This window comes from Pelophylax lessonae, assembly GCF_965119305.1.
Source record: "Pelophylax lessonae genome assembly, chromosome: 8".
Lineage (NCBI taxonomy): Eukaryota > Metazoa > Chordata > Amphibia > Anura > Ranidae > Pelophylax > Pelophylax lessonae.
Genome location: NC_138775.1, coordinates 2,969,495 through 2,989,006, shown reverse-complemented (window position 1 = coordinate 2,989,006; position 19,512 = coordinate 2,969,495). Strand labels below are relative to the sequence as shown.

The 19,512-nt window shown below is 48.0% G+C and overlaps 1 protein-coding gene across 3 annotated transcripts in view; it reads left to right on the top strand.

The window, feature by feature from the left end:
• LOC309561911 (contactin-4-like) overlaps positions 1-19,512 on the top strand; it is a 192,434-nt gene that overhangs the window by 109,017 nt on the left and 63,905 nt on the right. For all 3 annotated transcript variants that reach the window (XM_082265976.1, XM_082265975.1, XM_082265974.1), the window contains exons 5-6: positions 13,496-13,591; positions 14,425-14,628. In XM_082265976.1, the coding sequence (XP_082122102.1) occupies positions 13,496-13,591; positions 14,425-14,628 (300 nt within the window). The remainder of the gene's footprint in view (positions 1-13,495; positions 13,592-14,424; positions 14,629-19,512) is intronic.

Genomic DNA, 19,512 nt, shown 5'->3' with positions numbered 1-19,512 from the left:
ATATATATATATATATATATATATATATATATATATATATCGTGGGACACTGGAAACCCCAACCATGGACCGCATCTTGTTAACCTAAATTACAACCCTTTTTTTTTTAGTTGGTTCTGTCCAAAATAGGCAGGGACTGCGCATAACACCCGCCTTCTGAGTTGGTCCCACCCATACCCCATCTCTAAATATTTAGGGATCACTCCCCCCTAATCAATGCCTTATAGTGCATGTGCAGCAACTGAAATAAGGTTGGATGCTGTGATTCGGGGACACAGCCCAGGACAAGGCATTGGTGGAACGAAGCTTATAAGGGGGGTACGGCGCTCAACCAAATTACATACATAAATTAATTAAATAAATATATACAGTATAAGTGCTAATTTGAATTAAATTTCAATTAAACTTAAATTTCAATTATATTTAAAATTGTGATTTATAAACCATACAAGGTGAAAACCCGTGCAAGAGGTGAAATAGTGCATATATGTTAAACTATTAGAGTCTCTAGTGCAAAAGGGCCAGCGGGAGGTATCTCAATCTCAAGGCAGCTGGTGAGTATCCTGAAACTTGATAGTAGAGATACACTTCACCTTCACTCCTTCACCCAGTGAGTGCAAAAATGTCTGCTTACCAGATATATTGGACCCCTTGATTATAGGGGGTCACATATCGATCAAAATGGGACGATAATCCATAAATATCCTTCCGTATTTAGATATACACAGTGGATTTTTAAATGGGTCACTCTCCCTTTAAATATGAGGTATTATTCACGTTTTTTAATTCATTGGGACCGAAGCTATGTAGAGAAAAGAAAGGGGAGCTCTCATGGCGTAGTATCAAACAGTGGAAAATTTATTAAATTAAAATTGTACTTACTACAGTCATGTTTCAATAAGCCATTATCAAGGAGATCGCAGTTTTCAGGCGATGGAGACACCACTTCCGCGTTCCATCTGCGATCCACCTCAAACCGAAACTTCTGCTGTTACGATCTCATATCCCAACGTGTTTCGTCAGCAATCTCACGTCCCGACGTGTTTCGTCAGCAATCCCACGTCCCGATGTGTTTCGTCAGCAATCTCACGCCCCGACGTGTTTCGTCCGCACGTCGCCAACGTCATCCAGGGTCACCTGGAATTCATTGGTGGAACGAAGATGCAAGACTGTCCTTGCAAATCCTTGACAGTTGGCTTCTATCTTGGGGCACTGTAAATCCCAAAAATGGTCCGCATTTTGTCCACCCAAATCATACTCAATTTATTCAATTGTCCCACCCAAACCGATCCTCTAAATAGCCTCTAAATGTCCATCACACCCACCTTCAGAGTTGGTTCTACCCATGCCCCACCTCTAAATAAAGGTCAAGGTGCAGGACTATACTTGAAAATCTGGGACAGTTAACCTGTATGCTTAAAATAAACCTGTTGAAATGTAAAATATCTGTGTGTAAAGCCTCGGGTGGTCAGCTGGTATCAGAATGTTTGGATTGGTTTTTGGAGAATGGCAGAGACTTTTCTTCAGAATATGATTGTGTTTCCAAAGAAAGGGCCCCCAAATAAGAAGGGGCCCACTCCAAAAATAGCAATCTGGTGCTAATGTAGCACAGCTCTTGAGTCTGGAGGAGGGGCAGTAATTAGGTGGTGGGGGGGGGTGCACTTTGGCCTTTTTTTTTTTTTAGGGGGTACTAAAAGACTTTGTTGCAGCAATGGCGGGGTCATATTCAATCTTCTGTTGAAATTAATATAAACCCAAAGACAAAAATGTCATAAATTGCTTGTACTTAGATGTGGTGGTTGCATTTGTTTTTTTTTGTTTTTTATAGTCTTTTTTCCCCCTTTATTTTCACCTGGTGATCCTGCCATTTCCTATCCTAAGAAAATGTCCTGATAACGTTCTGTATTTCCTGATAACGTTGTGTACTATCTGCCTTTGCTGCACTCTCAATCGCATTGTTTCCAGCTATTTCTGAAGAACCCCTCCCCCCACAGCATGATGAAGCACCAAGCGAGGGGTGTTCTGTAGTCTTCAGAAATAGCTGGAAACAATGTGAGAGTGAAGCTAAGGCAGATACTACAGGACCTTATCAGCCCACTGGATATCCGGCAGGATCAACAGGCATTTTTCTGCACCTATTGATCAGAAACAGTATAACAAAACACTTTCTGTTTGAAACTTCATTTGACCTCTTTCTGTGCATATTGAGTGAATTGAATGTTCTCAGGTTATGTTCTCTGTAGATTGAATGTTATTCATTGAAAAAGAAAATGTGAATGTGGAAAATACTACATTATGGCCACTAGATGGCCCCCAGTATCATAAACATATGTATGCTCATCATCTCCATCTAGTGGCCATAATGCAGTATTTTCGCTAATCACAGTTTTTTTTTCAATTAATAAAATTGGGATGGCAGAGAATATAGCTGAGAACATTCGATGTTGCCCTATTCGCCACAGAATGAATTTATATGAAGTTTCTATCAATGCACATTTTTTTTTCCTTTTTTTTCTTATAAATACACCCTCTAAGCGATCTCTTAGATTGTTCCGTTCCGTTGAATTTCGGTGACGGGAGTTGCTAGGAGACTTCAGCAACCTGTCCACAATCCCTTCAGTCCTTCCATTCCACACTTAATTTCCTGTCCCCCCCCCCCCCCTGCTGGACTGCAGCTAATTAATCAGCACAAGATTGAGTTCAGGTCAATTAATTAAGAAATATTTGTTGCGGTGGCGGTCACATTACATTATGGCTTATTTTCTACATCATCAAATCAAAGGAGGACCCCGGAGACCTCTCTTCTCACCCGCGGCAAGGCAACGGAGGGGCCCCCTGAAAGATGACACATTCCGACATCCGCTCAGCTGTCAGCCGTCACATGAAACAGCGGGACAGGAGCAGAGAGGTGCTGAGGACTGAATAACATGCAGCAGACTACAGAGCGCGACAACAAGACTGCCAGGGAGGGCGACAGACTGCAAAATACAGAAGGGGGAGCGCCATATAGGGAGACCCCCATACAGGGAGACCGCCATACAGGGAGACCCCATACAGAGAGACCCCCATACAGGGAGACCCCCATACAGGAAGACCGCCATACAGAGAGACCCCCATACAGAGAGACCCCTATACAGGGAGACCGCCATACAGAGAGACCCCCATACAGAGAGACCCCCTATACAGGGAGACCGCCATACAGAGAGACCCCCATACAGAGAGACCCCCTATACAGGGAGACCGCCATACAGGGAGACCCTCATACAGAGAGACCCCCTATACAGGGAGATCTCCATACAGGAAGATCCCCATACAGAGAGACCCCCATACAGAGAGACCCCCATACAGAGAGACTCCCTATACAGGGAGACCGCCATATAGGGAGACCCTCATACAGAGAGACCCCCTATACAGGGAGACCACCATACAGGGAGACCCCCATACAGAGAGACCCCAATACAGAGAGACCCCATACAGAGAGACCCCCTATACAAGGAGACCGCCATAGAGAGAGACCCCCCTATACAGGAAGACCACCATACAGAGAGACCCCCATACAGGAAGACCGCCATACAGAGAGACCCCCATACAGGAAGACCGCCATACAGGGAGACCCCCATACAGGGAAGCTGCCATGCAGGGAGACCCCCACGCAGGGAGACCGCCATACAGGGAAGCTGCCACGCAGGGAGACCCCCATGCAGGGAGACTGCCATACAGGGAAACCCCCATACAGAGAAGCTGTGATACAGGGAGACCCCCACAAAGGGAGACTCCCACGCAGGGAGACCCCAATACAGGGAGACCGCCATACAGGGAGACCCCCATACAGAGAAGCTGAGATACAGGGAGACCCCCATAGAGGTAGCCCCTCATACAGGGGGACCCCCATACAGAGAATCTGCTGTACAGGGAGACCTCTATACAGGGAGACCCTGTACAGGTAGACCCCCCACCCAGGTAGACCCCCATACAAGCATAATGCCATACAGGGAGACAGGAAGCTGGGGAGTGACTCAGAGAAAGCATGGCGAAAGGGGAGAATGACAGAGAGCGTAATATAGAGAGGAAAGAAGAGAGGGTAATAGAGAGAGAGGAAAGGAGAGAGCGTAATAGAGAGAGAGGAAAGGAGAGAGCATAATAGAGAGAGAGGAAAGGAGAGAGGGTAATAGAGAGAGAGGAAAGGAGAGAGGGTAATAGAGAGAGAGAGAGGAAAGGAGAGAGGGTAATAGAGAGAGAGAGAGAAAAGGAGAGAGAGGAAAGGAGAGAGTGCTAAAGGGAGAGAACTATTGCCGCGATGCTTAGCTTGTGGTGGAATTGGCCCCAAACCTATGCATAGGGTCCATAACTCACATTTCATAGCTGGTCCTGACCAAGGGTAGAGACAGAGAGGGGGGCTGCTGTGGTCCATACCATACCAATCTCATGGTCCTGCTCTTATGGTCTCTCACCATAGGCCTTGGCACGTGTGGCCCTCCAAAGAGCTCCACACCCATCCCGAGTCCCGACTATCAAGCTGAACTCTCTCTTCCACATCTCAAGGCATTCTCTGTTTGCTCTTCCTCCATATTTACAAGCCAACCTCTAGCTCCACATCAGTGGGCACATAAAAAGAAAAGGCTATGACCCCCCCCCCCCCCATATTGGGCACCAAAAAAAAAAAAAAAGACCTGGCTCACAATCAGTATTCTAATTCATTCCAAATGTGTTTAGTAGGGTTGAGGTCAGGGCTCTGCAGTACACTCAAGTTCCTCCACACCAAACTGGTCAACCCGTGTCTTTATGAAACTGGTCCAAACTAGTCAAACCATGTCTTTATGGAGCTGGTCCAAACTGGTCAACCCATGTCTTTATGGAGCTGGTCAAAACTGGTCAACCCATGTCTTTATGGAGCTGGGTCAAACTGGTCAACCCATATCTTTATGGAGCTGGGTCAAACTGGTCAACCCATGTCTTTATGGAGCTAGTCCAAACCGGTCAACCCATGTCTTTATGGAGCTGGTCCAAACTGGTCAACCCATGTCTTTATGGAGCTAGTCCAAACCGGTCAACCCATATCTTTATGGAGCTGGTCCAAACTGGTCAACCCATGTCTTTATGGAGCTGGTCCAAACTGGTCAACCCATGTCTTTATGGAGCTGGTCCAAACTGGTCAACCCATATCTTTATGGAGCTGGTCCGAACTAGTCAACCCATGTCTTTATGGAGCTGGGTCAAACTGGTCAACCCATGTCTTTATGGAGTTGGCTTTGTACCTGGAGGGAGAAGGAGAAGTCACACTGGAACAGAAAAGGGTCTTCACCAAACTGTTACCAGGAGGTTGGAGGAGCACAATTGTGTCCAATGTCTATATATGATGGAGGTCCAGGACCACTGGAGACCCCTGAACCCCATCATTTGGATGAGTTCACATACTTTTGGTCTAGTAGTGTACTCATGTACAGGATTTGGAAAAAGACCGCTGGGTGCAGGAAAAGCTCTGAGAGGGATGAGAAGAAATGACGGTTTATAGGACAAAGAGGAAGACATCTATGTAGAGGATTGAGAAGGAGAGGACGGATCAGTGGTCATGCTCGCAGGTATTGTATTTTCTCGCTCGTCTCAGCTGACATTGCATTGTTCCTCATTAAATATACATCTAAAAAAACGGAAAGGTCAGATGAGCGGCGGAGTGTGCTGTCTTGCAGTAATCTGTATTCCCTCCTTGTAATAACAGAGATAAGTCATTAGAATTATGTGCCCACTTGGAACGTTATTAACGCCGTCAATGATTCGTATTGCACTTCATTATGCACGCCGCTCAGACACCGCGGACTGACGGTCCAGACTACGCGGTCATTAAATGCATGGCAGTCGTCATATGTCACCCTAATGCACCAGATATATATTCTTCCCATAATTCCTTCCTTCCTTTAGCCGTCCCCTTTCCTCATTTATCCTTGTCTTGTAAGATATTTATGCGGATCTTATATACTGCTAATGAAAGCAACGGCGCCCTCCCCCTACCAGTGTGAGCACCTAAACATACAGTCATGTGCTTATTTATTTTTGTTGTTTATATAGCTGTGACATATACCGCAGTGCTGTACAGAGATCACTGAGCCAGTCACATCAATCTCTTTACCAGAGGAGCTTACACTCTAATGTCCCCTCCCCGACAATCACACACTATTATTATTATACATTTATACAGCTCTGACATATACCGCAGTGCTGTACAGAGATCACTGAGCCAGTCACATCAGTCTTTTTCCTCTTCGGTGTCTTCTTCGTCCCAGAATGCCCTGCACCGGCCCCGCTCCTCACTTCTGGGGCAGGCGTGTCATCCCTGCACAGCTTCTGGGCATGCTCAGAAGCTGTTTAGCAGGGAATGACGCGCATGCACCGGAACTGACGTTGGGGCCGGAACAGGTGCATTGACTCCTGGGAGCAATGACGTTCAGCTCCCAGGAGTCAACGCAAGCAGGAAGTGACGGCGCAGGCAGCGGCCGCAGACGGAGGAAGTAGAAGGAAGGTAAATAAAAAAACAAGGTAAGTAAAGAAAAAAATTTGGGAGTATCCATTCGTTTTTTAGGGGATTTAAAGCCAGCGCATGGCCCAAAGTTGTTTTTGAGGCCGGAACTCCGCTTTAAGAAGTGGCCTAGGCCAGATGGATTGACAGCCAAGTTTACAAGTACTTTAAGATTACTCTGGCCCTGTATTTGATGGAGGTTTCTAATGGCTGCCTGGGAGAGGGTTTACTCTCTCCCTCCTATCTGATTATTCTGTCAAAGGGTAAAGATTCTTCAAGAATCAAGAATTGGCGGCCCATTAGCCTTCTCGATGTTGATAGGAAGATACTGGCAAAAATCATTTTCTGGCGTTTATCGTCCGTAGCGGGCAATTTACTTTCTCACCATCAGCACTGTTCGGTTCAGGGTAGGAGCACTTTTCCAGCGGTGTTAGCCGTCCGGGAGGCCCTTGAACGGTACAGGGATGCAGGCAGGGGAAAAGTACCTGCTGGCATTGGATCAGGCAAAAGCTTTTGATTGGGTCAATCATGACTACCTATGGCTGCTTCTTGGCAAGTATGGCCTGGAGGGGGCTTTATTGATTGGCTAAAGACTTTGTACAGAGGGGCTGAAAACTTCATGCTTGTGAATGGTTGAATCGGACGGCCATGAGGCATCTGGCTCAAAGATCAATCCAGATAAGAGTGAAGTTTTCTGGGTGGGAATGGAAGGCAATAGCTTTGAGCTTCCGGACACCTTCCCAGAGCCCCGGCAGGAAATTAAAGTTTTAGGCATCAAATTTGGTCCCAGCTATTATTGCTTTGCAAATTGGGAAAAGAGGCTACAAGATGCAGATTCCAAGGTTGCCAGCTGGAAGGAATGGAAACTCTCTTACAGGGAAAGGATTGACCTGATTAAAACTTACCTGATCCCGGTATTTTTGTATGTCAGCTTTGTCTGTGTTTTGTCAGTGTCTCTCTATGCGAAGATCTACACCTGTTTCTTCCAGCTGTTATGGGGGAACAAACTGAACCTCATTATGAAGTCTGTAACCTACCTTCCCAGGCGGATGAGTGGCCTAGGTATAGTCAACCCGGTGTTTTTTTTTTTTCTCTGATGTTTTTGAAACATAATTTTGGTAACATGCTGGCAACCGCCTGGGTGGGTTGGTATTTTTCAGTCCTGGTTTAGGCCTTCTTCTGTGAAGCTGGGAGAATTGTGGGCCAGTGAAAAGCCTGAGGGTCCAACATGGTAAGCTCCTGGCTTATGTTGCCCGGGCCTGAAAATACTTTGGCAGTGGCGAGTGATGGCGGAGGAAATGAAGGCTCTTCCTAGAAAGGCCCTGGAGAGGAGGGTTGTTGAATCTGCCTTTATCAAGCCACTGGCCTTGAGGGATTGCCCAGGCCTTATTATAAGGGAGGGTCTGTGTTTAATTAATCTAGAGAGAATCCCTTTAAAGTTTTGGGATTTGGCCTGGCTTTTGTTCCATGGCAGACTCTATGTGAAGGGCAACTTGAAGCATCACTCGCCAGAGAACCGTGGTTGTCCAAGAGTGGAGTGTGGAGGTGTGGAGGAGACAATGGACCATTTCTTCCTTCAGTGCCCCTTCAATATAGAAGTCTATAAGTGGGTGGGTGGGGCTCTGGGTATCTCTTTAATTTTCTGCTTGAGTTATGCGGAGTGGTCATACGGGTCATTTGAGAGGAATCGGGATTTTGATTTTGAGACACTTTTTCTAGTTAGCTTAGTAGTCCGTTACTTCACATGGAATGCACGGTGTCAGGTTTCCACTCGGAAAAAAGTCCTTCCTGTCGAGGTGGTGGTGCACAACATTCTGGGTGAGGTTGGGAAGATTTGGGGTCTTGAAAAGGACAGGTGGTGGCCGGGAGCATGGACAAAGGCGTGGAGGAATGTCAGGTCCCCGTAGCTGCTGTCTGTCAGTCTCTGGGTGTGCGGCTTTTCTTTCTGTCCCTTCACAACCCCTAGATTTGTTTTAAAAGATCAGATTTTTGGAAAAAGGCTGCATGCGTGGGTTCAATGGGTGAGCCTGAGGGGGTGTTTAGGTGGAGGCTGGGGCTTTATTGTGTATTCTAATAATAATAACAATATCTTTGTTTGTATATTTGGTTCTGTTTGTTTTCTGGCAAAAAAGCTCATTTGTTTTTTTTTTATACTGAAGTAAGCTACTTTTTGTTTGTTTATATATCATTTATTTATTCTGTATATAGGTAAGGCTCCATGTACACGGGACGCTGGAAATGGACGTTTAGGAGCAGTTGGGCGTTTTTTTCAGAAGTCCCTGAACGCAGCTCCATGTTATCTTATCTGTCCATGTACACATGGTAGTTTACAGTCATTTGCAGGCAGTTGCGTTCAGGGACTTTTTTTAGAACGCAATTATATTGCGTTCGAACGTGTGTTTCCCGACGTTTCAAACGCAGAAACGCGGCCGAACGTGACTAAACGTGACTGAACGTGATGAACCTACGTTCAGCCACGTTATACGTTTTTTTTCTTCCATTCAAAATCAATGGTTCCCTATGGGAGCCTATTGATTTGAAAGGAAGTCGCACCGCAAGTCGGATCCGACTTGCGGCGCGACCTGCACTGTGAGAATCTTGAGGGGGAACTCCACCAAAAATGGGAAAAAAAACTGCGTGGGGTTCCCCCCCAGGTTCCAAACCAGGCCCTTCGGGTCCGGCATGGAATTTGAGGGTAGCCCCACGCCGAAAAAACGGCGTGGGGTCCCCCCCAAAATCCATACCAGACCCTTATCCGAGCATGCAGCCCGGCAGGCCAGGAAAGGGGAGGGGACGAGCGAGCGGCCCCACCCCCCCTGGACCACACCAGGCCACATGCCCTCAACATGGGGGGGTGTTGGTGCTTTGGGGCAGGGGGAGCTCTGCACCCCCCACCTCAAAGCACCCTGCCCCCATGTTGATGAGGACAAGGGCCTCATCCCCACAACCCTGGCCGGTGGTTGTGGGGGTCTGCGGGCAGGGGGCTGATCGGAATCTGGAAGCCCCCTTTAACAAGAGGGCCCCCCAGATCCCGGACCCCCTCCCTGTGTGAATGGGTATTGGGGTACACTGTACCCCTACCCATTCACCCCATAAAAGATAGAGTATGTAAATAAGGACAGGAGACGTTTTGGAAAGTTTATTAAAAATCTTCATCCGGCTCTTCGGGGTCTTCTCCTCTCCGGGGGTCTTCTGCTCTTTTGCTGTCCGCCCTTCTGCTGTCCTCTCTTCTTGTCTTCTCCTCTCCGGGGGTCTTCTGCTGTCTTCTCTCCGTGGGGTCTCCTGCTCTTTTGCTGTCCGCCCTTCTGATGTCCTCTCTTCTTGTCTTCTCCTCTCCGGTCTTCTGCTCTTGTGCTGTCGGCTGTCGGCTGTCGGCTCTCCTTCTTCCTCCGGTCCTCCTCCGACGACGTCTCCAGCGATTATGCCGGCCTCTGGTCTCTGCAGCTTATTATATAGCCATTAGGGGCGTGGCCGCCAGATGACGTCATCGGGAGACCACGCCCCTTGTGTCACATGTGACGTCACATGTGACACAAGGGGCGTGGTCTCCCGATGACGTCATCTGGCGGCCACGCCCCTAATGGCTATATAATAAGCTGCAGAGACCAGAGGCCGGCATAATCGCTGGAGACGTCGTCGGAGGAGGACCGGAGGAAGAAGGAGAGCCGACAGCCGACAGCACAAGAGCAGAAGACCGGAGAGGAGAAGACAAGAAGAGAGGACATCAGAAGGGCGGACAGCAAAAGAGCAGGAGACCCCACGGAGAGAAGACAGCAGAAGACCCCCGGAGAGGACAGCAGAAGGGCGGACAGCAAAAGAGCAGAAGACCCCACGGAGAGAAGACAGCAGAAGACCCCCGGAGAGGAGAAGACAAGAAGAGAGGATAGCAGAAGGGCGGACAGCAAAAGAGCAGAAGACCCCCGGAGAGGAGAAGACCCCGAAGAGCCGGATGAAGATTTTTAATAAACTTTCCAAAACGTCTCCTGTCATTATTTACATACACTATCTTTTATGGGGTGAATGGGTAGGGGTACAGTGTACCCCAATACCCATTCACACAGGGAGGGGGTCCGGGATCTGGGGGGCCCCCTTGTTAAAGGGGGCTTCCAGATTACGATCAGCCCCCTGCCCGCAGACCCCCACAACCACCGGCCAGGGTTGTGGGGATGAGGCCCTTGTCCTCATCAACATGGGGGCAGGGTGCTTTGAGGTGGGGGGTGCAGAGCTCCCCCTGCCCCAAAGCACCAACACCCCCCCATGTTGAGGGCATGTGGCCTGGTGTGGTCCAGGGGGGGTGGGGCCGCTCGCTCGTCCCCTCCCCTTTCCTGGCCTTCCGGGCTGCATGCTCGGATAAGGGTCTGGTATGGATTTTGGGGGGGACCCCACGCCGTTTTTTTGGCGTGGGGCTACCCTCAAATTCCATGCCGGACCCGAAGGGCCTGGTTTGGAACCTGGGGGGGAACCCCACGCAATTTTTTTCCCATTTTTGGGTGGAGTTCCCCCTCAAGATTCTCACAGTGCAGGTCGCGCCGCAAGTCGGATCATCCTGATCTGACTTGCGGTGCGCCTTCCATTCAAATCAATAGGCTCCCATAGGGAACCATTGATTTTGAATGGAGGCAGAAAAACGCTGCTAAAAGCAACGTGGCCAAACGTGCAATAACGCAAATGGAAAAAGCTACTGAAAGCACGTTTAACAGCTGCTTTTTCCCGGCGTCAGAAATAGCTTTGCAGGACGTTTTTTCTAACGTCCCGTGTACATGGAGCCTTATTATGTTTTTATTATGTTGTATGTTCATAAGATTTTTAATAAACAAAAAATGCCCCCTCCCCCACAGTCACACACTATTATTATTATTATACATTTATATAGCTCTGACATATACTGCAGTGCTGTGCAGAGAACATTAAGCCAGTCACCTCAGTCTCTGCACCGGAGGAGCTTACATTCTAATGGTTCTGACATAATCATAAGATGGAGAGGAAGTAGGGAGGAAAAGTATATCTGGAGATATACGGAGGTGTCAAAGTGTACAGGAGAGAATAAAAGTCAGATTCAGGACGATCCATGGGGGGGGGGGGGGGGGGAATGAGCAGCTGCTTTGACGACTGATATGTTGGAGGTGGGGCGGTGTTGGAGGTGGAGGGGGTGTTGGAAGAGGGAGGGTGTTGGAGATGGGGTGGTATTGGAGGTAGAGGGGGGTGTTGGAGGTTGAAGGGGGAATTGGAGGTGGAGGGAGGCTGTTGGAGGTAGAGGGAGGCTGTTGGAGGTAGAGGGAGGGTGTTGGAGGTGGGGGGGGCATGTTGGAGGTGGGGGTGTTGGAGGGAGGGTGTTGGAGGTGGAGGGAGGGTGTTGTAGGTGGTGGGGGTGTTGGAGGTGGAGGGTGGGGTGTTGGAGGTGGTGGGGCGGTTGGAGGTGGAGGGTGGTGTTGGAGGTGGAGGGGGGGGTGTTGGAGATGGACAGAGGGTGTTGGAGGTGGTGGACGCGTTGGATGTGGAGGGGGGGTGTTGGAGGTGGAGGGGGGTGTTGGAGGTGGAGGGGGGGTGTTGGAGGTGGAGGGGGGGGTGTTGGAGGTGGAGGGGGGTGTTGGAAGTGGAGGGGGGAGTTGGAGGTGGAAGGGGGTGTTGGAGGTGGAGGGTGGGGTGTTGGAGGTGGGGGGGGGGCGTGTTGGAGGTGGAGGGTGGGATGTTGGAGGTGAAGGGGGATGTTGGAGGTGGAGGGTGGGATGTTGGAGGTGAAGGGGGATGTTGGAGGTGGTGTTGGAGGTGGAGGGTGGGGTGTTGGAGGTGGTGGTGGAGGGGGGGTGTTGGCGGTGGAGGGTGTGGTGTTGGAGGTGGAGGGAGGTGGAGGGTGTGGTGTTGGAGGTGGAGGGAGGTGGAGGGTGGGGTGTTGGAGGTGGTGGGGCGGTTGGAGGTGGAGGGTGGTGTTGGAGGTGGAGGGGGGGGGGTGTTGGAGATGGACAGAGGGTGTTGGAGGTGGTGGACGCGTTGGATGTGGAGGGGGGGTGTTGGAGGTGGAGGGGGGTGTTGGAGGTGGAGGTGGAGGGGGGTGTTGGAGGTGGAGGGGGGGGTGTTGGAGGTGGAGGGGGGTGTTGGAAGTGGAGGGGGGAGTTGGAGGTGGAAGGGGGTGTTGGAGGTGGAAGGGGGTGTTGGAGGTGGAGGGTGGGGTGTTGGAGGTGGGGGGGGGGTGTTGGAGGTGGAGGGGGGGTGTTGGAGGTGGAGGGGGGTGTTGGAAGTGGAGGGGGGAGTTGGAGGTGGAAGGGGGTGTTGGAGGTGGAGGGTGGGGTGTTGGAGGTAGGGGGGGCGTGTTGGAGGTGGAGGGTGGGATGTTGGAGGTGAAGGGGGATTTTGGAGGTGGAGGGTGGGATGTTGGTGGTGAAGGGGGATGTTGGAGGTGGTGTTGGAGGTGGAGGGTGGGGTGTTGGAGGTGGTGGTGGAGGGGGGTGTTGGCGGTGGAGGGTGGGGTGTTGGAGGTGGAGGGAGGTGGAGGGTGGGGTGTTGGAGGTGGAGGAAGGGTATTTTGGAGGTGGAGGGGGTGTTGGAGCTGATGGTGGGGGGGTTGGAGGTGGAGGGGGGGTGTTGGAGGCAGAGATGGGTGTCAGAGATGGTGGGGGGGATGGATTGATGACCCTGGATAGGGTTTCTGATTAGCAGGGAGCCTGTGATTGGCCAGTGAAAGAAGAAGCAGCACAGTGATGAGCTCATCTTCCAGTCACTATGCTCTTTCCTTCTATCAGCGTTCTTCTTGTCAGCACATGAACTGATTGGTTCCTTGTGCTGCTTCTTCCTCTTACACTCCAGCTCTGTTGTACAGGGCCTGCAAGAGGCTGATATCAGGTCACATTCAGGTTCTGAGGCTGCTGTAAAAATATATTATGATGTGCTAATATTTTCTGAGCTGAATTTATTTGTGCCCGGTGTTCTCCTTTAAGAATTCTTGCCTTTGACCTGTGAAGGTTTATGGGGTTATAAATGTTCCCGCAGATCTCGATTCATTCCAAACCCGGCCCCGGAATACGGTGTTTGTGCGCGAGGGACAGGGGATGGTGCTGCTGTGCGGTCCTCCTCCTCATTCTGGAGGTAAGTTCCCCATATCACAGTACAGTCCTTTGCTTCAGATGAATTATTGCAGAGCGCCCTCTAGGGGTGAAGGGATAGAACTTCTGTGAGGGAGAACTTTCTGCTTAACTTCATGCTACGGTGACAACAGGTAAAGGGGGATTCTACTCAATGGGGACAACATTTTCTAACCCTTTGTATTTAATCCAAAAGTTAAAAAAAAAAAATGTTTGGGCTGAAGTTTTATTTTATCATTCAAACTGTAAATGATTTTAGGAAAATCTGCTTTTATTTTCCTACCAGAAATATGATGAAGGTTTGGTTGCCGTGTTCTGAGTTATTTGGGTGGTGGAGTTTTGCCTAAAACTTTTAGGGGGGTTGCATTTAAAAAAAAAAAAGTTGTTTAGCAATTCTCCCAGTAGCAGTGTATGTACATCGGTTCTGAGGGGATGGGGCAAAAATTAATGTTATCGGTTTATTTCCTCTGCTGGTTGAATGTTTTATCAGAAATTTAAAAAACGGAAAATATCACATTTAGTCACTAGATGGCACTAATTATCATAGGATATCACTTAGCACCATCTAGTGGCCAAATATTATACTTTCCATTTGAAATCAATGGAAAATAAGGATACCCCAACCAACAGAGAGTGTGTTTTCTTATATAAAATGTAACAATGTGCAAAGTACACAGAGTGTCCAATCAGACTTCTTCTTCCAGTGCTCTGATTTCTGTACATTAAATCTGATTGGTTGCTGTTGATATTCATTGGATATGTTGGAAGGTTTCTGCATTTTGTACCTTCGACATGACAGTTCCGTGTTGCTGATTTGGGTTCTTTTTTACCCCTCAGAGCTGGTTTACGCCTGGATCTTTAATGAGTACCCGCCCTTCGTGCAGCAAGACAACCGCAGATTCGTGTCCCAGGTCACCGGAAACCTCTACATCGCCAAAGTGGAGCCCTCCGATGCCGGAAATTATACCTGCGTTGTGACTAATACCGTGACCAACACACGGGAGCTGGGACCCAGCACCCCACTTACCCTCCGCACTGACGGTGAGTGCGCCCCCCTCTGTCTGTCAGGTGGTGTTACAGCTGGAATCTGATCCAGTATAAAAACACCTTCATTTCCTTTATTTGTTCTGTAAAATAATGTGTTTATAATACACATAGTGATAGTAAAAATAATGATAATAGAAGTATTGCTCTACTACTACTACTACCACCACTACCACTACCACCACTACCACTACTACCACTACTACCACTACCACTATTACTACTACTACAACTACTACAACTACTACCACTACTACTACTACCACTACTACTACTATCACTACTACTACCACTACCACCACTACTACTACTACCACTACTACTACTACTACTATGACCACTACTACTACCACTACCACCACTACTACCACTACTTCTACCACCACCACCACCACTACTACCACTACTACTACCACTACCACCACTACTACCACTACTTCTACCACCACCACTACTACCACTACCACAACTACTACCACTACTACTACCACCACCACTACTACCACTACCACCACTACTATCACTACCACCACTACTACTACTACCACCACCACTACTACCACTACTACCACTACTACTACTACTACGACCACTACTACTACCACTACCACCACTACTACCACTACTTCTACCACCACCACTACTACTACTACCACTACTACTACCACTACCACCACTACTACCACTACTTCTACCACCACCACTACTACTACTACCACTACCACCACTACCACTACTACTACTACTACCACTACCACTATTACTACTACTACAACTACTACAACTACTACTACCACCACTACTACTACTACCACCACTACTACTACTACTACTACTACTACGACCACTACTACTACCACTACCACCACTACTACTACTACTTCTACCACCACCACTACTACTACTACCACTACTACTACCACTACCACCACTACTACCACTACTTCTACCACCACCACTACTACCACTACCACAACTACTACCACTACTATCACTACCACCACTACTATCACTACCACCACTACTATCACTACCACCACTACTACTACTACTACCACCACCACTACTACTACTACTACTACTACTACTACTACTACGACCACTACTACTACCACTACCACCACTACTACCACTACTTCTACCACCACCACTACTACTACTACCACTACCACAACTACTACCACTACTACTACCACCACCACTACTACCACTACCACCACTACAACCACTACTACTACCACCACCACTACTACCACTACTACTACTGCTACTACTACTACTACGACCACTACTACTACTAATAATAATAATAATAATAATAATCAAAGCAAAAGTGCTGCACTATAAATATAAATATCAATACACTTAGTGAAGTAATCAATAAAAAAATAAATAAAAAAAGTGCTAAATAATAATTATTTCTATAAAAATGTGCAAACAATAATTCATGTGCTGAAAAAAATCTCAATATTGGGCTATCAATGTGGGATTAAACAATGAAGTGATCAATAGTCCTGGTGGATGAAATAAAAACGTCCCATAACAATTTTTTGTCATGAAATGACATCACTTCCGGGTACTCGGCGGCGCCGTATTCAAAGAAATGGAGACTCGGTCAGACGGCTGCGGTGCAGATGGAGACCCGGTCAGACGGCGGCGGTGAAGGTAGGATGCCTGGGTCTCCCGGTGGGACAGGAGACCCGGCGAACCGCGGAAGGCGGTGGGAGGGGCCTCCCACTCCTTGGAATGACAGCTGAGTGGCTTCTCAGCCGCATCGGTTGTCATTACAAGACAGCCGACCGTCAGCTATGGACACCGGTACCGGGGTGATGCCTCTAGCTGCAGTCATCACCCCGGTACATGCACTTTCCCGAAATATCTGCAATATCGGTAAATCAAAACCTGATTCCGATATATCGGGGAAAGTCCATATCGGCCCTCGATATATTGGCTTTGCCAATAATACAAAAAAAGGCAAATGGGACATGAAGGAACATCATTTAATGAGGACACTAGTTCTAGTGATAGAGAAGAAGGAGGCCGACGTGTTTCGGGGATTTGGCCCTCTTTCTTTAGGGCTGGTTAGAAAATATAATTGATTGTAGGAATTATTTAAATAATATACTGCAATCGTTATAATATTACTTAGTAAGAGAAACTAGAACTAAAAAGCATTGAGGCAGGTTCCTCAGATGGTCAAGGAAGGATCTACAATTCCCAACCACCACTCTCAGGAAATATCTTTCTGTGGTCGCCCTTGCTGCATACTGGACATATTAATTGTTCATTGTGACCCCCCCACCCCCGCTGAGTCATTCTTTATCCGGTCCTGCAAAGTCCAATCACCTGGTTCAACAGCCCACAGCATCCATCATGTCCATGAATTAATTATTCATCCTGAATGTATTGAAAATGGAAAACAGGTACATGCGAAGAACATGATCGCACAAGGGCACGGTAAAATAATCTTCTCCAATTTCCTCCTCGGTAAAATAAGACAAGGTCACCCCTACAGGAAAAGTCATTTCAATATCGGGATGAGGATTGTTCATTAAAGTACATCTACTCTAATATTAAAAAATGTATTTCTTAAGATCTTGTGCCGACTTCCTCCGAGGTCTCGTGTCTCCAATCTTCTGGGAAGATTTTTCACAAGATTTTGGAGGGTGTCAGTGGGAGTTTGTGCCCATTGGTGTGGTCAGGTACTGTATGTTGGATGAGAAGACCTGGCTGATATGTTGGACCTCACATTGGGCACCAAAAAAAAAGATCTGGCTCACAATCGGCATTCCAATCCACCCCAATGGTGATCAGTAGGGATGAGGTCAGGGCTCTGTGCAGGACACTCGAGTTCCTCCACACCAAAATGGTCAAACCATGTCTTTATGGAGCTGGCTTTGAGCATCTGACCATCAAACCTTAATGGACTTGTAGGACAGGGGTCTCCAAACTCTTAAATCAAAGGGCCAGTTTATTGTCCTTCAGACTTTAGGAGGGCCGGACTGTGGCTAGTGTGAGTGGAAATTTTCCTGGCGTTAGTGGGAGTAAACCTCGCCATATTTGGTATTACGGGGAGAAATAGTGCCCCATCAGTAGCATCATGAAGGGGGGAGGGATAGTGCCTCATTATTGGTGTCAGTGGGAGAAATAATGCCTCATTTGTTGGTGCCAGTTAGCAGAATAGTGTCACGTATCAGTGGAAGTAATTATCCCCCATGGGCCAGATAAAGGCAATTAAAAGGTCACATCCGGCCCCTGGGCCACAGTTTTGAGACCACTGTTGTAGGACATCTCAACCCAAAACCATGACGAGTAATATGGAGTTGCCCCCTCTTACCCCTTTGCCATTAAAATGGAGTTGCCCCCTTTGTGGATCTAACATACTCAACTTTTCTAGCAAGGCTTTCTACAAGATTTTAGAGGGGTCTGTGGCCATTTGTGCCCATTGGTGTGGTCAGGTACTGATGCTTTATGTCAAGACCTGGCTGATATGTTGGGCGCCAAAAAAAGGATCAGGCTCACGTTTGGCATTCTAATCCTTCACAAAGGTGTTCAGTAGGGTTGAGGTCAAGGCTCTGTGCAAGACACTCGAGTTCTTTCACACCAAACTGGTCACGCCGTCGGACCTCACATTGGGCACCAAAAAAAAAAAAGGTCTGGCTCACAAACGGCATTCCAGTCCATCCCAAAGGTGATCAGTAGAGATGAGGTCAGGGCTCTGTGCAGGACACTCGAGTTCCTTCACACCAAAGTGGTCAAACCATGTCTTTAGGGAGCTGGCTTTGAGCATCTGACCATCACACCTTTATAAGCTTGTAGGACATCTTAATCCAAAATCCTTACCAATAATTTGGAGTTGCCCCTTCTTACCCCTTGGCCATTAACATGGAGTTGCCCTCTTTGTGGCTTGAACTTATTCAAGATTTTGGAGGGTGTCTGTGGGCATTTGTGCCCATTGGTGTGGTCAGGTACTGATTTTGGATGACAAGACCTGGCTGATATGTTGGGCACCAACAAAAAAGGTCAGGCTCACATTTGGCATTCTAATCCTTCACAAAGGTGTTAAGTAGGGTTGAGGTCAGTTCTCTGTGCGGGACACTCAGGGTCCTCCACCCCAAACTGGTCACATCATATCTTTATTGAGTTGCCTCCCTTTGTGGCTATTACATCCTCTACTGTCCTGTGAAGATTTTCCACAAGATTTTGGAGGGTGTCTGTGGGAATTTGTCCCTTTTCTGAAGTCAGGTACTGATGTTCAAGTCATGGCTCATATATTGGGCCTTATGTTGAGCGCCTCAAAAAAAAAGAGCTGGCTAACCATCAGCATTCCAATTCTTCCCAAAGCTGTTTAGTGGGGTTGAGGTCTGGGCTCTGTGTAGGAGACTCGAGTTCCTTCGCCCATGACACCTGTATGAACTTGTTGGACATTCTATTCCAGAACCATGTCCATTAATAATGGAGTTGTCCCTCCTTTGTAGCTACACCAGTCTCTACTCTTCTGGGAAGACCTTTTTGGGCTTCCTATTCCAGAACCATACTCAAACATATTGGGTCCCCTCTCTCCCATGGCCATTGATTTGAAGTTGCCCCCTTTGTGTCTATAACATCCTTCACTCTTCTGGGAGGATTCTCTGCAAGATTTTGGAGGGTGTCTGTGGGAATTTGTGCCCATTTGTGAGTTCAGGTACTGATCTTGGATGGGATGGCCTAGCTTAGTTTGGTAGGGTATATATAGCTATATGTTTTTGGCAATGATGACTTTTAACTTAGAAATTAACTCTGTTTAAAAAGACATTGGTATTTATTCGAGGACCCACTGGTGGAACATTGCTCCCAACAGTATCTTTCACTATCAGTAAAGCACGTTAGGAGTCGTCTTCA